This window comes from Lycorma delicatula, chromosome 1, assembly GCF_047948215.1.
Source record: "Lycorma delicatula isolate Av1 chromosome 1, ASM4794821v1, whole genome shotgun sequence".
NCBI lineage: Eukaryota > Metazoa > Arthropoda > Insecta > Hemiptera > Fulgoridae > Lycorma > Lycorma delicatula.
The window spans coordinates 335,549,485-335,566,948 of record NC_134455.1 but is presented as its reverse complement, the minus strand read 5'-3'; the positions used below and the strand labels follow the sequence as shown (position 1 = coordinate 335,566,948).

At 30.6% G+C, this 17,464-nt stretch overlaps 1 protein-coding gene across 2 annotated transcripts in view; it reads left to right on the top strand.

Annotated features, from left to right (window-relative positions):
• The first annotated feature begins 6,336 nt into the window (after positions 1–6,336).
• Positions 6,337–17,464, top strand: part of bou (glycosylphosphatidylinositol anchored membrane protein boudin) — a 46,209-nt gene continuing 35,081 nt past the window's right edge. For both annotated transcript variants that reach the window (XM_075382203.1, XM_075382202.1), the window contains exon 1: positions 6,337–6,506. In XM_075382203.1, coding sequence (XP_075238318.1) covers positions 6,437–6,506 — 70 coding nt within the window. In that variant the 5' untranslated portion in view covers positions 6,337–6,436. The remainder of the gene's footprint in view (positions 6,507–17,464) is intronic.

The window sequence follows — 17,464 nt, the reverse complement described above, 5'->3', positions numbered from 1 at the left end:
TTTTTAGTACAAAAATTATTATAACATTTTGATATTCTCATCTACAGAGAAGCCACAAAGTTCCATCCATAATACATAAGCTACAGAACACAGTTTGTCATTAGGTGATTAAAAAGGTTAATCAACTGCTTTCATTCAATCAGTAAACTGCTAATTTGTTAGAAGTTTATGTTATTTTCACATATTCAATGAGAATTTTGATTTGTGTGGGTATTTAAGTTAAAATAGCAGACACAAGAAGTATATTACAATTGAAGAAAGACTTCTGTTGCTAGTGCTTGGGTGCATGAGTGTAGAAAATGCAAATGAAAACATAAGACAGATTCAATTAGCGTTTTGATAAGGGAGCTCTATCAGTAGTAACACATTAAGTTAAGCAGGAAGTAAGATTAAGGTAGAAAGTGGGAAAAGTCTTTTCCAACCAGTCTATCCCCTTGATTTGAAAAGATCTGAATATCCTTAAATTTGACTGAATAGCTCTGCTATCGTTGAAGAATCCTGTTTATGATCGACTCTTAAGTCAACCAGGAAAAGGTCTTCAGAAAAAAAATTCTCCATTCAAGAAAACAACAAAAAAAGATTGTGGGTTAAAGCCCTTAAAGCCTACTTGTGTTAATTAGCTTTTTTGGTTGAGACATAGTCTTAAGGTAAATTTGTTTTTAAGGGAACCTCCCAATGTTAGTAGCGGAAATCAGTTTTTTCTCCTATAGTTGGCATTTACCTGAATAATAGATCCTTGGAACATGCATTTTTGGTGTAAATTCCTACTTTTATAAGGAAATCACAGACTACTCAATTCATATAATGATCTGGGCAGTGATAACTAAAATGCATCTAATAGGATCATAATCTTTTTAAAGAAATGTTAACAACATTACACGTGCTTGAAAATTATGTTATTCCTTGGTGTCGATTGATTGGTATAGAATTAATTACTATTTTATAGCAAGATGGAATTCCAATTTATTATGCCCAATCAATAAGAGAGTTCTTACATTAACATTTTTAAGGGTGATGATTGGTAGTGACTCCAAAATTTGATAGCTGCCTAGAAATTTATATTTAATAACCTGTTACAACTCCCTTTGGGTCTTAATCAAGTAAATATTTCCAGTTATGACAAGGAATGTTGATGAGCTGAAAACTGCTGTCAGAAACTGTTTTTATTATTTTAAATTTCAATATGGAAAAAAGGTCTAATAGCATCTAGGGACTGATAAAGTGTGTTTGGTCAATGATGGAGCACATACAGATATAACACGAAGCAAGTTTTGTAAGTAAAAACATTAGATAAACTAATGACAAACAATTTATGTTTATTTTTTATGTGGAAAAGTACAGTGTAGGAAAGTGTACGTTTAAAAAGTTCAAAAGTTTACAGTGTATGATACTGTTATGCTCACAGCACCACTAAACATTATGTAGTTCATATCAGTAACGGGTAGGAGTTCTATTTCTAACAAAATATATTTACTGAATAATTTGAGGCCAGAGTGAATAGTTCTCGTATGATAGATGAGAAATTTTTTTGACAAAAGTTGAACATATTTTATTTGTTCTTTTAATCAATGTATAATTTATATAAATAAAAATAAGACCAGGTCATAGAACTATAGGCAAAATAAAATAGTAATTTTATTTTATTATAGTATTATTTATTGTAGTTGCATCTTTGTATATTTTTATTTCTTAGGAGAAATATAGTACTTAGATACAAATAAAAATTCAGCATTTTGTTTTATGAAATTTTGTTTATTTATCTTATGAAATAGTGGTTTGTAAGAAACAGATGTGAACAGACCAATGTTCAATTATTTTTATAGATTCATTTTCTCAAGGATATAAAAGCATTTATTCCCAATAATAAAATATTCTGAAAAAATTTATTCTCAATGCTTATCAATATGTTTGTTCAGAGCAGTAACACATTGGTGTGTTATTCTACAGTAAACTACCACTTTATAGTTATCATTGAACAAAATGTAAAATATAATTATGAAACTTAAGTAATATATTTTACAGTGCTTAGTTTTGACTTATTTGAAAGTAAGGATAGATTAGATAGTTTCTGCATTTTATATACATACATATGGTTAAAAATAAAGAGAAAGATTCTGAAAATTTACAGAGAAATAAAAAGGAAAAGATCAGTTAAATGGAAATTTTAAAACATTTTCTTGTAATAAATCACATTGTTATTGTTCACTTTCAAAATAAACACTACATTTGATTTTATTATTATTTTTTTACAATGGTAAAAATAAGTTAAAAGTTCCTGCCTATTAAAACCAGGTGAACTAACTGTTCTGCTTTTTTAATCCATAACTTAGTGTAAAGTGTCATTACAATTATTTTATTTTTGTTCCTTGTTCTCTACTGAACTTGAAATATCTACTTTTCATTTCTTTCTTGCCATTCTGGTTTTTTCGTTTATATTTTTTATTCTATTTTAAAATAAGCTAACAGAAATTTCTTTTGCCTTGTAATATTGTATGCAAAACTTCTGCCTATGGTTATTCATTTCTTTCTTAAAGTACTGATTTTGCTTACCTAATTTATTGTTTTATTATTCTAATAACTTAACTTGATAACTTTGCTAATGAATTCAATTTGTTTCCTGACGTATGCAAAAATAATTATCTTGATAATTCTTTTTTGAATCTACTTCTAAATGTTATTGAATCATTACACTGATAAACATAATTTTTGTTTCCTAACATACGATACACGATTTTAATCTGTTTTTTGATGCTGAAAAGAAATATGTACTCAGAATCTTTCTATCGCCCACCATTTTTGAAAAATTAAAAAAATTTTATTTAAGGATTTTTTTCCATTTTTCAACATATAATTAGCATTTGAAGCTTCTATATTGTATTTTGTTAGCTCATTTTTTTATTGTTTAGCTTTGTTAATGTAATTTGTAAGCTATAAGTAAACAATACAAGACAAAGAATTAAATCGTATTTTAGTTACATATTGTGACATCATATCTAATACTGAAGAGTGAGCCTTCACGGATAAGGTAAATCATATCTGTGCAAGTCAAAACATGTAGCTGAAAACACAGCTGTGTTGTTTGTATTAAGCACTGGATTTAGGAATGAATTAATTTTGTTCAGTCTTAAATTTGTTAATAGTGCAGTGTTGTAATGCCTCAAAATTGTGTAAATGATGTAGATGCCTTTTGTTATGTATGTGGTGAGTTTACTGTAAAATCAAATAGAAAAAAAAAACATTACACCTTTAATTACAAAAACATATAATTTGTACTTTCAGTGTAAAGTTGGTGATCAGGATAAGACGTGGGCTCCTGATATGGTATGCACTAATTGTTCTGTATATTTAAGAGGAAGGCTGAAAGGTACACAGAAGGCTTTGCCATTTGGTGTACCTATGGTTTGGCATGAATCAAAGAATCATGTAACTGATTGTTAGTTTTCTTTAACAATTGTGTCTGGAATTTTTAAAAATCTAAACATGCTGTAAAATATCCTTCATTGCAATCTGCAATCAGGCCTGTAAAATCACAGTGAAATTATTCCCGTTTCCAAGTCCCTTCTGTGAATGTATGTTTCGAAAGCAGTGATGAAGAATCAGGCAGTACTGAAGACAATAATGATTTTGATTTTGAATTACCTTCCAATAAGCCACATCTTATGTGACAAGGTAAATTAAATGACTTGGTTAGGGATTTAAATTTATCAAAAAATCAAGCTGAACTGTTAGGATCAAGACTGCAAGATTGGAATTTACTTAAAAAAAATACAAAAATTTTGGGCTTTAGAAGCCAACAAAAAGAACTTTCTCAGTACTTTTATTGATGAAAATAATTTGGTTTATTGCCACAATAAAGTACTTTTTTATACATTCCAATTTCCATGCCCTTTCTGGTGTTGAAAATGTTCATGTTATAAGCAGTACCAAGTTGTTGGCAAAACCATGGTATTTTAACCAAGGCATTTTGATTTTTCGATCTATTTTTATTTTTGGGGGGCATTTTTTGAGCCATTCCCTCATTACCACTTCCAGAGAGCAGTTTAATAGTAGCATGAGAGTCCATCACCTTGGTGCAGTCCTGTTTTGATCTCAGATGGTTCTGAGATGGAAAGATCTCAAATGAGAAGAAGAATTGTTGAATTCTTCTTCTATTGATTTCAGTATGCCTTTTTATTTTCTGCAGAGATCGATGAGTCTCTGTCCATTTTTGTTTTTCTTTTGGGTGGGTCATTTTCCAATGATGTCACAGTATCTTCTTTCTCTGTCTAGTTGAGCACTGAAGTTTCTGATTAGTTGCTTAACATGGTTTTTGGGGATGTTATTTATAGTCAGGTTGAGTAGTTTTCAGAATGTTTCTGTTTTTTTATGGTCTTTTGGAGAGTTATTTTTATTATTAGTGGGTGCATGGGTGTTTATTAGTGTAGATTTTATTAGATGCTTTTAGGGTGAGTGTTGAGATTCTTGCGGATTGAGACAATAAACCATTCTTGTTTTGTTCTTGTCAAGTTTATTATTTTGAGGCTGACTAAAAAGCCTGTTCCAAACTGTGGGACACTTTTCATCACTCTCTTCCCAGGTATACCTTTGTAGAATCTATATCCTTGAGATTTCATGGCGTTCTGGTTGGTGTTTCTTATTTCCTGCAGACCCTTGATGAGAATTTCATGTCTGTCCATTAGGCCAGTTATTATTTTTAGTTTACCAGTCTGCATGAGTGAGTTTACATTGTGTATGGAAATGTAGGTGATTTGCTTGGTTTGATTTTTTGACGTTGTATTTTTCTTGCGTAATGTTGGGACATTCCAATGCTTCTGATTGTGTGTTGACTTCTAAGTGGCAGACCACCATATCCGAATGCTGCCTTCTCTGAACTCTGGTGTAGCTTGGTTCAGCCAGTGGAGTTTCCTTAAAAAAGCTTTCATGGTTGACTGTCAAGGGATCACTTTTGGTGGGACTAGGTTCCGAGTTATAACTTAGGTGTGATCTAGTGAGGTGATACTGGGGAATGACTTAATGATAGATAAAGTTGTGAAGTTTGTTTAGATTCAATTCACCAGACAGATTTCTCCTATTTGTTCCGGATATATCCATATGCACCTCATGGAGATTTGATCTGCCTTTCATTAAAATTACCTTGGAGAAAATTTAAAAAGTCTAATCCTAATCATTTCACCCATATATACATTTATAATAAATAATCTTTTTTTTAAATCTTAATCACAGGCAACTATATGTCAATTTCAAATTGCCTAATGAAATATGAAGGGAAACAGCATTTATTTTTGTTTAACCGTAGCAATCCACAAAAACAAGTTTATTAAATATGGCTTGCTGTTAGCATTTTGTACATGTTAATATCATTCAATTTCTGGATGGTTTTGTAAGAGATACTTTCTAATCTTTTTCAGGTATTGCATGTAGAATCATGATTCTACATGATATAATTGGTTTAACCAGCATATGTAGTTATAAACATATAAAAACAAGAATGTTACTTTTCACTTGAATTTTAATTTTTAATGTTATGAGTCTGAAAAAAGATTAAATATGTATAATAATTTTTATATCAAGCATAATTTTAAATTAAAACATTACATATGCATGACATTTACATAAAATATATAAATATGGATGAATTTTCAGAATAAAAATAATTAATTTACAGCTTGTTTAGATGGTGATTTAAGTGATTTTTAATTTTCAGACATTATTCTACACATACAACAAGGAAGATGGATAAAAAGATGCCCAATCCTTGCCCGTTATAATACAAGAACAACCAACATGCTAACCAATTACAATCACCGTGATTTGTGTAGTATGCCATCTCTGAGAAAAATTGCCATGACTGTCTAGGTATTCATTTCGAAGCCCCATTGTTTGAAAGGGCAACTGCTGAATGAATATTAAAATTCTACATTTAGTACATGAATTCTTGTTAGGAATTAAGGCAAAAACATCTTTAATAAAGCAATAACTATATTAATGATTGTTGTTAAAAAAAAGTTTTATTGTAAAAATTATTTATTTATCTTGGTACCTTACTTAGTATTTCTATCTAACCAACAAAAGCAATGTTTGGTTGGAAAAAACAATTTAGTACCAGCATTTTTGGAACCTGAATTATTTCAGTGAAATTATAAAATACTTCAAAATCACCGATATTTTTATTTTATTATTTTTTTGGAGTAATTACTAGTACTTTAGGTTTTTGTATTACAATAATTTTTTTGTTTTGTTGGGACATTGTAAGGGAACTTGGCTGACTAGTCGACACGCAGCGCTGTTGTTGCTATTTATCGTCAAGGCAACGTGCCTTTAGTGTTGTGAAGTTGATTCAGTTCAGTTGTGGCCACAGCGTCAGTGAGTTGTGTTTTTATGGCGGTGATGGTGGGAAATTTTTGAAAGTTTTGATTCGGAAACTGTTTATTTCATAATGAGTGTATTATCTTTTTCCGAGATAACAATTTTTGTAACCATTTTATTGACAGTTTTCTTCAGAACTGGTTAGTATTTATTTTACAAACATTATTTAAACTTTCTATTGAATAGGTTATACTAGTTCATGTCTACCTGCAGTCAGGTTACGAGCGTTACACCTATAGTGTGATTGTTTTGTTGTGGGCGTTGTTCATGCTAACTGATTCACGAACCGAAATTAAAATAAGGTCTCGTAAGAATTGTTACTTACAAAAGAATGAATCTGAAAACAGTATTAAAGTAGAATAAATGTTTTTAAATTGTTTAAGTTTAGTTTAACTTAATTTTCTATTGTTTTTTACAGGACAAGTGACATTTTTTCCATGTAAATACAAAAATAACCTCTATTGAAATGTGTTTTCTTTCATTTCAGTTTATTGCGTTTATGTTGTTTTGAATTCAATTTCAATTACTACTGTAACTATAATTTTTTTCGTACTTTTTTTAAATTCATTTTTCATAATCATTCAAATTATCTTTAAATTAAATTTACCAAAAAATAGCATTTTCTCTCTCTCTCTCTCTCTCCATATATATATATATTTTTTTTTTAATTGCATATACTAGTAATCTAACCTCTTGTTTTCGGTTATGATTATTATTGTTTCAATTTAAATTATTTAGATGTCATCCATAAAATTACATAAGTATAAATGTAAAACAATTTACGTTAGAAATTGTGAAATAATTTTTCGTTAAAAATTATTCCGAAAATTTTTTAATTTGGATTTGATAAAAGAAATAAGTTTTTTTGGATATAACTTTGAGATCTTGTTTACTCTTTTCTGAAATAGTTTGCAAATTATCTCACTCATTTAAATTACCCTTAATCGTGTGAAATTTCCTAGAAATCGAATACTTCTTCACAGTTGTAAATAAGTAAGTTTTTTATTCGGATTAGCTCTTTATTTTTATTATATAGATAGCTCAAAAATAGGTAAGAGAACCATAACAGAACAACAAAAAGAACGAACCGATTCGTCGTTTACCAGGTAGGATCAAGGGGCACTGAAAAAATTTGGACAGAATAACCTCACGAAATTAATAATAAAAGGTAAAACTGTTTATGCTCATTAATTCATTAAAATTATTGTATATTGCAATTAACGTTTTGGAATAAATTAAAGATTTTGAAGAGGTTATATGAAAAATGTATGTGTATGTTGTATGTAAATATACCGTACGTTTTTTAAGTATTCGTTAAACAAAAATACAGGAAATACGAGTTTATTTAATGTGCATTATTTAAAATATCCACAGCAGAATAATCATGTTTTTGAACAATAATGTATCCTAATTTAATTTAAAATAAATTGGCCAATAGATCTTTTAGATGGTTAGATAAATGTGTTTGTTGTTTTCTATATAACTAGGTTTGTACTGATTTAAGTGTTTAGTTTGGTACTGTAAAATACTGGGATCTTTTTCGGAATTCCCCCCCACCACCCTAAAAAACCACTTAATTTGTGGTGCAATTTTTAATATCCAATAAGAGTTAGGTGGGAATATGCGTGTTTCAAAATAGCAGGAAATATTGCTACTAACAATAGCCAGGTTTGAGAAAAATCCGATAACACATTTTCATGCTCTTTTATATAGGTCATTATAAATATTCTCCATATTAACTTATTTTACATATTAAAAATATAAGCGTTATTGCTTACATTTATAGATATAAATTATAAATATAAGTAACCAAACTTAACCTACGCTCGCTTCGATCGCTAACCTTGACTAATAGTAATGTTCTGATTGTTTAAATAATTGCAATAATTACTGAATTTATTATTTAAATATTCAAAACATTACTGTTAATTAGTAAGGTTAGCGAGCGTAGGTTAAGATTCGTTAGATTGCATTTATAAAATAAATAAAGATAAATGGTTATATCTGATTATTGGGTTATTTCTCAAACCTGGTTATTAATATAAATATTTCTTGCTATTTTCAGTTCTCCAGGTGAAAAACTTGCAAACTTTCTGGTGAGGGGGGGTAACGAAAAAGTACTAATTTTAATTTTTTATTTTGAAACAAGCATGTTTCCACCTAATCCTTATTTGATATTAAAAATACATCAATTTTTGGCCGATTGATTAAAAAATTAGTGTTTTTTTGTGGGAGGAATTCTGAAAAAGATCCAATTACTGTCTGATCACTTTTTTAATTATTCTTTATTATTGTGTATGCTTTTATTATTTGTATCACATACTTAATGTGATACATTTAATTTGTTGCATGTGCTATTACTCTGATAAATGATAAAACTATATCTTTTATCTAATTTACTAGATTTTAATTTACTAAATTTTATTTTTAACAGATGCTGTTATCAAATTACTTTTTATTAACATAACTTTTTATCATTATTTGTAAAAGAAATGAGAGCGTGAAAGAAATCTGTATTGAAATTATTTTTTCAGCTTTTTCCTTGTTTTAAAACGTAATGAAATAAAATTTATGATTTTGCGTTACAACAGTGTATGTTAAAACAATAATTCATGTTTAGTCTTTGCTTTTACTTTTTTTTTTAATATCTGAATTATCTATTTTATTTAATTATTGCCGATAAGATATTTTGGCCTCTGTTATCATTATCACTTCACGTTAAGATTTTTAATTTTCGCTCGAGTTTTCTAGATAGACTAGGTCTTCGGATTTAATGTAGTAAGCTGCTGCAACCGGCTTAAAATTTCAGAATTTATTAACGATAATAAAATTTACTTTTGGTGAATACCGACTTTATTTTTGAAACGAAGAAAATTCGTCTGTTAACGTGAGAAAACTTAAGAGCAGGAAATATGGTTTCATCCTAATTTCCTTAAGTTATACTTACAATGGAATAGAATGCAAAAGTGGCGGGAGTTTCACAAATTCTCCCTTCGAATCGCAGAGCCTGGACAGTGTCCCTTGCTGCTGTATGATTCTGTAATCGGGCGTTATTTTTAATGACGGGTCTAAGTTTTTAAGTTTTATTATATTTTATGGACGGATTTATGATTAGCATTCCATATCCGTTTGGACCGGCGTTCGCAAACCCATTTCTGGGTCCGACCGCGGGAGGCTAGGTTTTTAAAACCTGTGCCCCCGATGTAATTCCCCTTCAGACCGTCCGCTGAAGTCCTTTCGGTGCTAGCGCTTCATAGGCTAGCAGGAATACGCCACAATGGGGCCCTAGTTTTGGAGGGAGCAATGCGCCCCCTTTTCCGGAGGGAGTCGCAATTACTGGTTTAAATTAATTGTAAGTATTAAGATATTTTACGGTATGGATAAGGAGAAGTGCTTCATCTACTTCTTCAATGGCTGCCCTTCACGGTGCTTCTCTGCTGGGCTCTTTTTCCGGACTCCTGTCTGTGACGTCGGGTCGCGTAGCGGGTCTTCTTTTTCTTCTTCAGATGACCTCTTCGTTCTTCTTTGGCTTGCACTTTCCGAGACTCGGTAGTAATCGAAATTACATACTAGTAACCTTGATGTTCCCTTATATTTACAAGAGGAGTAAAGTGGAAATATCACATTTTATGCTTGCTGAGAAAAAGAGTGAAGCAAAGTCATTTCTTGTCGCCTTCTTCCAGAATCTAATATATAATTACGTATCGGTATTCCCACCGAAATTCAGGTGATATTAAGCCCTATAAGTAATCCTTATTGTTTTCAATTGTTATTTTAAATCTGTTTATTCATGGTTGTGTAGTTAACACCATTACTCTCACTGAAAATAACATTGACTCTAGTTTATCGGGTGCTTTACAACCATAAGACAGACTGAGATAGACAGGCTGTAATTTGTGCTACAGATATATGTTTAATTTATAAAATAAATTGAATCAGTTGCGATAGTGAAACGGCGTTGTGTACTACTTCAACTCATTGTCAGAAGGAAAGTTTTTTATAACTGCTAAAATATAATTTATTGTTTATAAAGATTTTGCCGGTTACAAAAAAAATTGTTTCCAAGTAAAAAAATCTCGCCTTTGTACAATATAACACAATGCGTTTTTTTGTTTATGTAGGCTAATCCATTGTCAATTGATTAAATGAAATAACATTCCGTATTCACATTGTTTGCTTAGGGTTATCGAAATTATTTTGTTTTAATATTTTATTTATCTAGTTACAATGTAAAAATAGACAAAAGACTGCACAAGAAGCATTAAATAATACATTGAACGTGTTGTGTAGTTAATATTGTTTACCCATTAACGAAGATTAAAGGTCAGTCGATAGAAGTTACATTGTGTGTTGAACTGAAGATCATAAGATAATATACGCCAAAATCTCATGGTGTCGGTGATTTTAGGGCATAACTCAAAGAATAAATATTTTTATTTAGGCGATTTTTGTTATACAAATCTAGTATTCAAATCCGTATAAAAATAAAACTGCCTTTACTAGAATTTGAACCTTTGAACTCTCGACTTCGAAATCAGCTAATTTGCGATGACGCGGTCACCACTATTTGTGGCAGGCAATAGAAGATTCAACCGGACGGGGGGTGGTCCGATCTGCCGTGCCGGATTTTTAGCCTGGTGGGTGCGGAGGCCTCCTTTGAGTTAAAGGACATGCCCCCGGGCCGAGTATACTTAATTGGATGTCCGGCACGGGGATGTAGGGATATATATAAACAAAAAAAAATTGAATAATAACTTAATAAACGGTTTTACGTTAACCTATTAACTGCCGGACATAAAAATACGCAATTTTTTTCTCGAAATAAACTCCATATTTCATGTATAATTAAGTATATATTCTCATATTAACAAAAAAATCAATTATAGCTGAGGAATAAAGTGGTTCGTTTACCCAACTTTAGCAAAAGCATGCAAATAGTCATTTTCTGAAGAATATAAGTCACACGAACAATTTACATTGCAATTTATTAAACTGAAAGTAATACAGTTTCAAATACGATATTTTAAGTTGCACTTATATATATATATATATATATATATATATATATATATATATATAGAAAAAGATTTTATAGTTTTTGCATGTCATGCTCATTTTGCATGTTCTGTAATAACTTGTGCCCTATTTGATCATATCGAACATCTGGCAAACTGTTTTTTGACGGACGACTCTTGGTTGCCGTTGGTGGAAAATTTATCTTTACTTTTTTCTTCATCCTCAGCAATGCTTCGTGGTATTTATATTTCTTCACTCTTTATCTGTGATAATACAAGAGAAGACCTAAAATCAATTAGTCTGGTTTTACTGTTATTTGCACTTGCAAATAAAAGATATAAAATAAATAAGATATACATACTTATGTATATCTTCCATAAATTTACTGTAACAGACGATTCTATTAAATACTATCTATATAGTATTTATAAACAACGGCCACCACCGTTTTTTCTCACGCACTCGAATTCTATAATTTCCAATACCATTGTCATAGGAATCAACGCCTCATACTTTTAGTATGTTCTGCTATCATTAATCTCCGAGCAGTGACAATGTCTTCTTTCTTTTCGGCTACGTTTCCCTATTTGATAACGGATATATGTCATTGCGATTACTGGTAAATGTCACCACTGCATTATCGTTTCATCTAGCAACCGAGAAATTTGTTTTTTCAAGGGCAGTTGGGAAGCTTATTTCTCTGACGGTGCCAGTCGCAAAATATCTTTTGTCGTTCAGTAAATTAAACTGATCATATGTACAAAAAAAATTGTCAAAAAAGTTCTACGCTCATTAGGATTGGTACATTAACAAATTTAGTATTTACTACTTATATCCGAAGAGCGTATTCAGATTTTTCTTCGTTTGCACCTCCGTTTGGAATAAGCGGTACAAATTTCTATCTGAACTACATAAACACCAAAGCTTAAATTTAAATTTAATTGGTTTTCCCTTGTTAAACATTTTTGCTGAGCGCCTACCAAAATGTGGCACCATTTTTTCGTCAATAGATAAATTATGAGAAAAAAAACAAATTGCAAACTCCGTTTGTCGAAAAACGTAAAAACTGAACGTTTTATAAAATAACGATTTCTATAAAACTAGGAAATTATACACAAAACAAAAATTTAACTATTCAAACACAAAAATAGTACAATACGAGATTGTGAAATTATTATTTACAAAGTAAGAATATAACATATTGCACGCCTAGCGTGTGATTCATCACTCCATAACCAAAGGTTCGTAATCAAACCGTTATATTAACAACCAGTATTCATTATCAGTTTTCAAAATAAATCATTTTCATAAACTGATGAACAAAAGCAACACTTAAATAAGCAAATAAAATAGAAATATTTTTAGCAAGCATATCGCGATTATTATATACGTAGTAAATTTACTATACGATAGTAAATTCAGTTTATAACAGCGTACAACGTAAACCCACGCAGTAATTTAAAGATGAAACCGAATATAGATTCAAACCGAAACAAATGGTTTGATCTAGTAAAAGTGATGCACATATTTGCATTTTAAAGGTAGCTGTTACCTCTTACAAGCCATGTTACGGCCTATGACATATGGATAACTGAAGAAAAATGATAACGTGTCGATGAATAGTCATATCCGTATCGTGAGTCAACAATAAGATCTGTCATCTGCTGATGTAAATTATCAGTGCTATATGCTCATGCGCATTCATAAAATTTTAATAATTTGACAAATAATTACCGCATTTGTTTGATTATAAAAAGTAATACACTATCCGCGTATTATATTTATTAATCTTAATCTCGGATGTATGATCGTACCGTAATACAGGATAAATAACTTTCTTCTGAAGCTGTACTGTATTCGAACTAAGTTATTTCCTTTTTAGTGAAAAGAATTACTACTAAATTAAATTCTTTTCTGGTGGAAAACTGTACGATATGATAGAAAGTATTCGACGTCAAATTAATTAATTCACGGGGAAATGAGAATTCGTTTGAAGAAAATTTCTCTTTGAAGTACTCTTTGAAATTCCAGATGAAAAATCTTACTCTAGTCATCGGGTTAAAATACTTTTTCTTTCTTTTTTTTTAATTAAAAAATTTAATAACTACTGTATAAAACTTTGCCTATCAGAAAGTTTTTCATTTAATTAGATTTTCGTTTAAATTTAAAACTGAAACTTAATAAAAAAATTAATTCTTATATTAATGACGTTTTTTTTTTTTTTTGGTCGGTTTGTAACTTTCATCGATATAACTACGCTTTTCGATATTGTATCGTATTTTATTTTTTGTTATGAGTGTATAATATGGATTGGTATTATACACATCCCATAAGATGCTCTCTTAAGGCAGGGTAATGGTTTTCACTTATTTCTACGGTTCGCGTAAGTATGTTTTTAAAATCGACTGATTAAATAAAGATTTAAAATAAACTTAATTTTTCACGTTTCATAAATAAATCATGAAACGTAATTTTATCTTGATAATATTGCGTGCCGGCATTGCAGCAGGAGAGGTGCCCGGTGCATTTTTGATTTTTAAGTAGGACAGAATCGAGAAGGTTATCGTAAAATGAACTCTGTGACGCAAGAAAAACTGTTGAAAACAAAATCAATGGAAAATCTATCATCTCGATCGGTTTTGGTAGTCATAACTGTTTCTTTCGCAACAGAAAATTACAATTGAAATACGGGTTTTCCAAAAAAAAAAACCTTATTTATTGATTGTTGTACGCTGAAGGTTAAATCATGTTAAGTAACTATTCGATTGAAAGCAAGTGTTGTCGTTCAAAATTTTGTCTTGTTGAAAATTTATAAATTTAGAATTCATCCTTGTACGAGTATCTATTTTTGTGACGATAATGCAGCGGCTGAAGGGTTTGGGAGAAACTTGGATGATTGCGATTATATCTTGTTGGGGAAGTTTTCTCGTTAGATTTCCTGATGTATTTTCGGTTCGTTAATCTTTCTTTTAAATTTTCGCGTTTTGTTCCTTATATAAAATTCATTAAATCGTCAAATTTATTTTGTAATTTTCCCATCGAATTTCCTCTGACGCGTTTATATTTTTGATTCGAAAGTTTTAATAATATGGTTTTTTTTTTGTAAATGCGATTTACCCATTTTATCTTAAAAGCGGATTTTAATTAAGCTAATTAATCGCACTTGACATTAAATTTGTATATAATTCGTTAAAATAAGCCGAGCGTTGGATTTATTAATTTTCTTCTATTTATTAATTTTGTTGTTTTTTTTTTTAGGAAATTATTTTATACGTTAGCATGTAAAAGTTAATTAAGTTTTACCACAAAATCGATCATGGAGATTGGATTTGTGCGGAATATTTCGGCAACTTGTTGATGGAGGGTATGTCTTTTTATTATTGCGTAAACCAACTGTTATATGTGCATGGAAGCGAGAACAGTGTGCAATACTCGTGCCTCTGTCACTTTTGTTGTTAATTTTATTTATTTAATTTTTTAAAGAAAAAAAAAGAGGAAACTGATTTCTTTCTGTATTAAATTTTTTTTCAATTCATCGGCTCGATATCCTATAGATATCACCTACATTATCACTGTTTGATGATCGAGATTGATCTCTGTTAACATCACTACTATTATTATTATTATTGTCATCGTTCGAGATTATAGAACTTTTAGTTCGCATATCGGAAATCTTATTTGTCCCTTAAGTTTTCAGTTTAGGAAAGATCGCAACACTTATTCGGCCGAAATTTTCATGAGATATTCGGTTAAAAATTTACATCATTCATTCATCTCCGGCTTCTGACAGATTTTTCTTCCTGATCTAATTTCATTTTCTTTGAAATCGGCTTATTCGGGTAAAGTTCAAGGTGGTAGAGCGGCAAACTTAATACGCAGTGACGGTAATTCTGTAGGCATTTAATCCTGTAGGTCGAGATAGTATTTTTAATAATTTTCATAGCGCAGCTTAAAACTGTTTTTACTAAAGCGTGGGTAGTTTGTTCTTTCTTTTATCTCACTTCGTAGCTTAATTTCTGTTTTGGAAGATTCGTATTGTGATTGTTATATTGATTTTGTTTTCAACAGTTTTTCTTAGCTCCCAGTGTTCATTTTACGGTAATTTTCTTGATTCTGGCCTACCTAACTATCAAAAGTGCTTCAGGCATCTTTCCTGCTGCATTGCCGGCACGCGGTATTGTCATATCGTTACGGTTTTTCTGTATCTGTCAACAATGTTGTCAATCCGGTCGAAACTTTTTAACGCATCGAATGAATATAATAATCGTCTGAAAAAAAATAATCTGCCTACATTAGCTTTTGTAGGTTTTGCATAACTTTTCAGTAATTTGCGATTTTGAAACGTCTAGTATCTAGTGTTTTACCACCAAAAGCTTTCTCTTATTAACAGCTTTTTTCATCTGAAACCCATACTCCTTAAAAGTTTGTCTAACGTTGCGTGCGTATTGAACGAAAATCCGGGTGTTTTGTTTTTATAATCGTTAACAACGGTTTCCATGTCGAAATTGTTTTATGGTGTGCGTGGAGATTGTATGCAATATTTCTTAACTTGCATCGTTCGTAATTGTTATCGCTGATAACATTTCACTTTATTCCTTTAGGACGTTTTCTCAAAATACTGAAACGTTCAGTTTCTTCCGCCTCATTAGATTTTATTAAAGCTTTATAAACAATATGAGAAGCTTGAATATCTGAAATTACATTTCCGGATTTTCTTCTGTAATTTTATCTTGAAGATTCATTTTTTTCATGCTTTTAATAATCAATATTCAAGCTCTTCTTTGTCCTTATCGGCGGTTAAAACATATTCAAGGCATTACCGGGGTAGGCACAGCTGTATCTAAGGTACTAATGCGGACTGAAGTAATTTATGAATTACTGAAGTAATATTTTTTTTTAAATACTGGATAGTATTGAAAAATATTACTGTAGTCTGTTGAAGAACGCAGTGTTATAATTAATAAAGCTATTCTAACCCGAGTTCAATGAGTAACGAAGCTAAAGGCCTTCGAAAGATGTATTGTGGTGTTAGTACTGGATATTTTTTGTAATTTTATTCACCATTTAATCATATAATAAATCAATATATTAATATCCGACCATTTTCTGCAAAAAAATATGTGTTATGTATTTTTCAAAATTGTAGTGACAAGAATTGCTTATGTGAAACTCTGGGAATTAGTCAACAGTATGCGTACCCATAAAGCGGTTTAGCATTCGAATTAAAATGTGTTACCTTCATTGAGTGCTGGTGTTCAGTTTTATTTTCAAACACATAATTCAAAGGTTAATGCAAGATAACGATTAAATGCACTAAATAACGGAATCGGATATTACAGCAGAACTTTTTTTTTTTTTTTTGTCTTCAGTCATTTGACTGGTTTGATGCAGCTCTCCAAGATTCCCTATCTAGTGCTAGTCGTTTCATTTCAGTATACCCTCTACATCCTACATCCCCAACAATTTGTTTTACATACTCCAAACGTGGCCTGCCTACACAATTTTTCCCTTCTACCTGTCCTTCCAATATTAAAGCGACTATTCCAGGATGCCTTAGTATGTGGCCTATAAGTCTGTCTCTTCTTTTAACTATATTTTTCCAAATACTTTTTTTTATTAATTTGCTGCAACACCTCTTCATTTGTCACTTTAGCCACCCATCTGATTTTTAACATTCTCCTATAGCACCACATTTCAAAAGCTTCTAATCTTTTCTTCTCAGATACTCCGATTGTCCAAGTTTCACTTCCATATAAAGCGACACTCCAAACATACACTTTCAAAAATCTTTTCCTGAGATTTAAATTAATTTTTGATGTAAACAAATTATATTTCTTACTGAAGGCTCGTTTAGCTTGTGCTATTCGGCATTTTATATCGCTCCTGCTTCGTCCATCTTTAGTAATTTTACTTCCCAAATAACAAAATTCTTCTACCTCCATAATCTTTTCTCCTCCTATTTTCACATTCAGTGGTCCATCTTTGTTATTTCTACTACATTTCATTACTTTTGTTTTGTTCTTGTTTATTTTCATGCGATAGTTCTTGCGTAGGACTTCATCTATGCCGTTCATTGTTTCTT